Source organism: Phoca vitulina, unplaced genomic scaffold, assembly GCF_004348235.1.
Source record: "Phoca vitulina isolate PV1807 unplaced genomic scaffold, GSC_HSeal_1.0 scaffold10, whole genome shotgun sequence".
NCBI lineage: Eukaryota > Metazoa > Chordata > Mammalia > Carnivora > Phocidae > Phoca > Phoca vitulina.
The window spans coordinates 14,799,920-14,801,436 of record NW_022589713.1 but is presented as its reverse complement, the minus strand read 5'-3'; the positions used below and the strand labels follow the sequence as shown (position 1 = coordinate 14,801,436).

The 1,517-nt window shown below is 40.7% G+C and overlaps 1 protein-coding gene across 1 annotated transcript; it reads right to left on the bottom strand.

The window, feature by feature from the left end:
• Positions 1–383: 383 nt before the first annotated feature.
• LOC116635291 (deleted in azoospermia-like) lies at positions 384–1,277 on the bottom strand. Its single transcript, XM_032409207.1, has one exon. The coding sequence runs from the start codon at positions 1,269–1,271 to the stop codon at positions 384–386; it is 888 nt and encodes a 295-aa protein (XP_032265098.1). The 5' UTR covers positions 1,272–1,277.
• Positions 1,278–1,517: the final 240 nt, after the last annotated feature.

Genomic DNA, 1,517 nt, shown 5'->3' with positions numbered 1-1,517 from the left:
TTCAAACTATCAAAATTCTGACCTTTCAAAATAGGTTTTCTAATTTCCTGAAAATCAGTAATTGCTTTTAAACCCTTAAAATGTCAATTTCAATTAAAAAAAAAATCCGTACAAATAAATCTTAAAGTTATTCCTTTCAGTCTCAATTCTTTTTTACTTTCAACTATATATTGAACACAGAACTAGTTTCTAAATAAACATCTAATGAAGAACAGTTTCAATGTAAAATAAAACTAGGCAATCTAATACAACTTATGTAAGAAAGTCTGAGTGTGAGTTATCAAAATTCAGAATTAAATTTCTATAATAGTGAAAACTTTCAGTCTCTTCTTAATATTCAAAACCAGCAACTTCCCATGAGACTAGAAAGTTAGCAGAAAGGATCAAACAGATTTAAGCACTGCTCGACTTCTTCTAAAGTGATGTACTCTTTTATCCTTGAAGTAGTCATCTTGAGTAACAAGAGAGTTTCTCAGTCTGTTCTCTGGATTAAATAGACAAGATGCCACAGTCTGCATGCTTCTGTCCACAGATTTCTTTTGTGGGCCATTTCCTGAGGATGGAGTAGCTTCATGAACTGAACATTCACTTTGCAAAACTTCAGCTCCTGGATCAACTTCATTACAGTGGTAGTTAACAGCAGTGTAAGCCGGGGGTATAACATAACTCCTTTGTTCTCCAGCAGGCCACTGTGGTGGCATCTGATAATTATATGCAGGCAGTTGATATCCAGTGATGACCTGAACAGGTGAACTTGGATAAGAAGGATATGCCTGAACATACTGAGTTATAGGATTCATCATGGTTGGAGGCTGCATATAAGTTTCAGTGTTTGGATTACTCCACACACTCTGAAACTGTGGTGGAGGAGGAGGATTAAAAACCAAAGGACGAGGCTGCACATGATAAGCACATAAATTTTGTTTCCTGATTGCAGGTCCCAGTTTCAGCTTTTTACCATGGAAATTTATCTGTGATTCTACTATCTTCTGCACATCCACATCATTATAAAATGAAACAAATCCATAGCCTTTGGACACACCAGTTCGATCCGTGATTATCTTCACTTCTTTTACTGAACCATATCTAGCAAAGAAACTTCTAATTTCGGTTTCATCCATCCTAACACCAATTCCACCAACAAAAACGGTGTTTGGCATGCTTTTGCCTTCTGGTAAAACATAGCCTTGGCTGGTTGTAGCTGAGGAGGGCTGAGTGCTGGCCTCGCTGGAGATGGTTGAGTTTGGAGTCTCAGGGTTTGCAGCAGACATGATGGCGGCAGCCTCAGTTCCAGGAGGAGCGGAGGCTGCGCTTCTGGCACCACTCTTGGGGCTGCTGTTGGCTCTGCTCGTGGCGCTGCCTGGCTTCGACTGGGCAAAGGGATCAAAGTCAGAGGACTGAGGAAAATCAAAGGCGAGCGGCGAGGCCGAGGAGCTCTAAGAGCGGAGTGGCGAGGCTGAGGGGCGCCGGCGAACTGAGCAAGAATTATTTATTAATTCTACTCCATAAATGTATGT

Coding starts and splice junctions, on each gene's coding strand:
- LOC116635291 (XM_032409207.1), bottom strand. CDS start 1,271: ATGTCTGCTGCAAACCCTGAGACTCCAAACTCAACCATCTCCAGCGAG.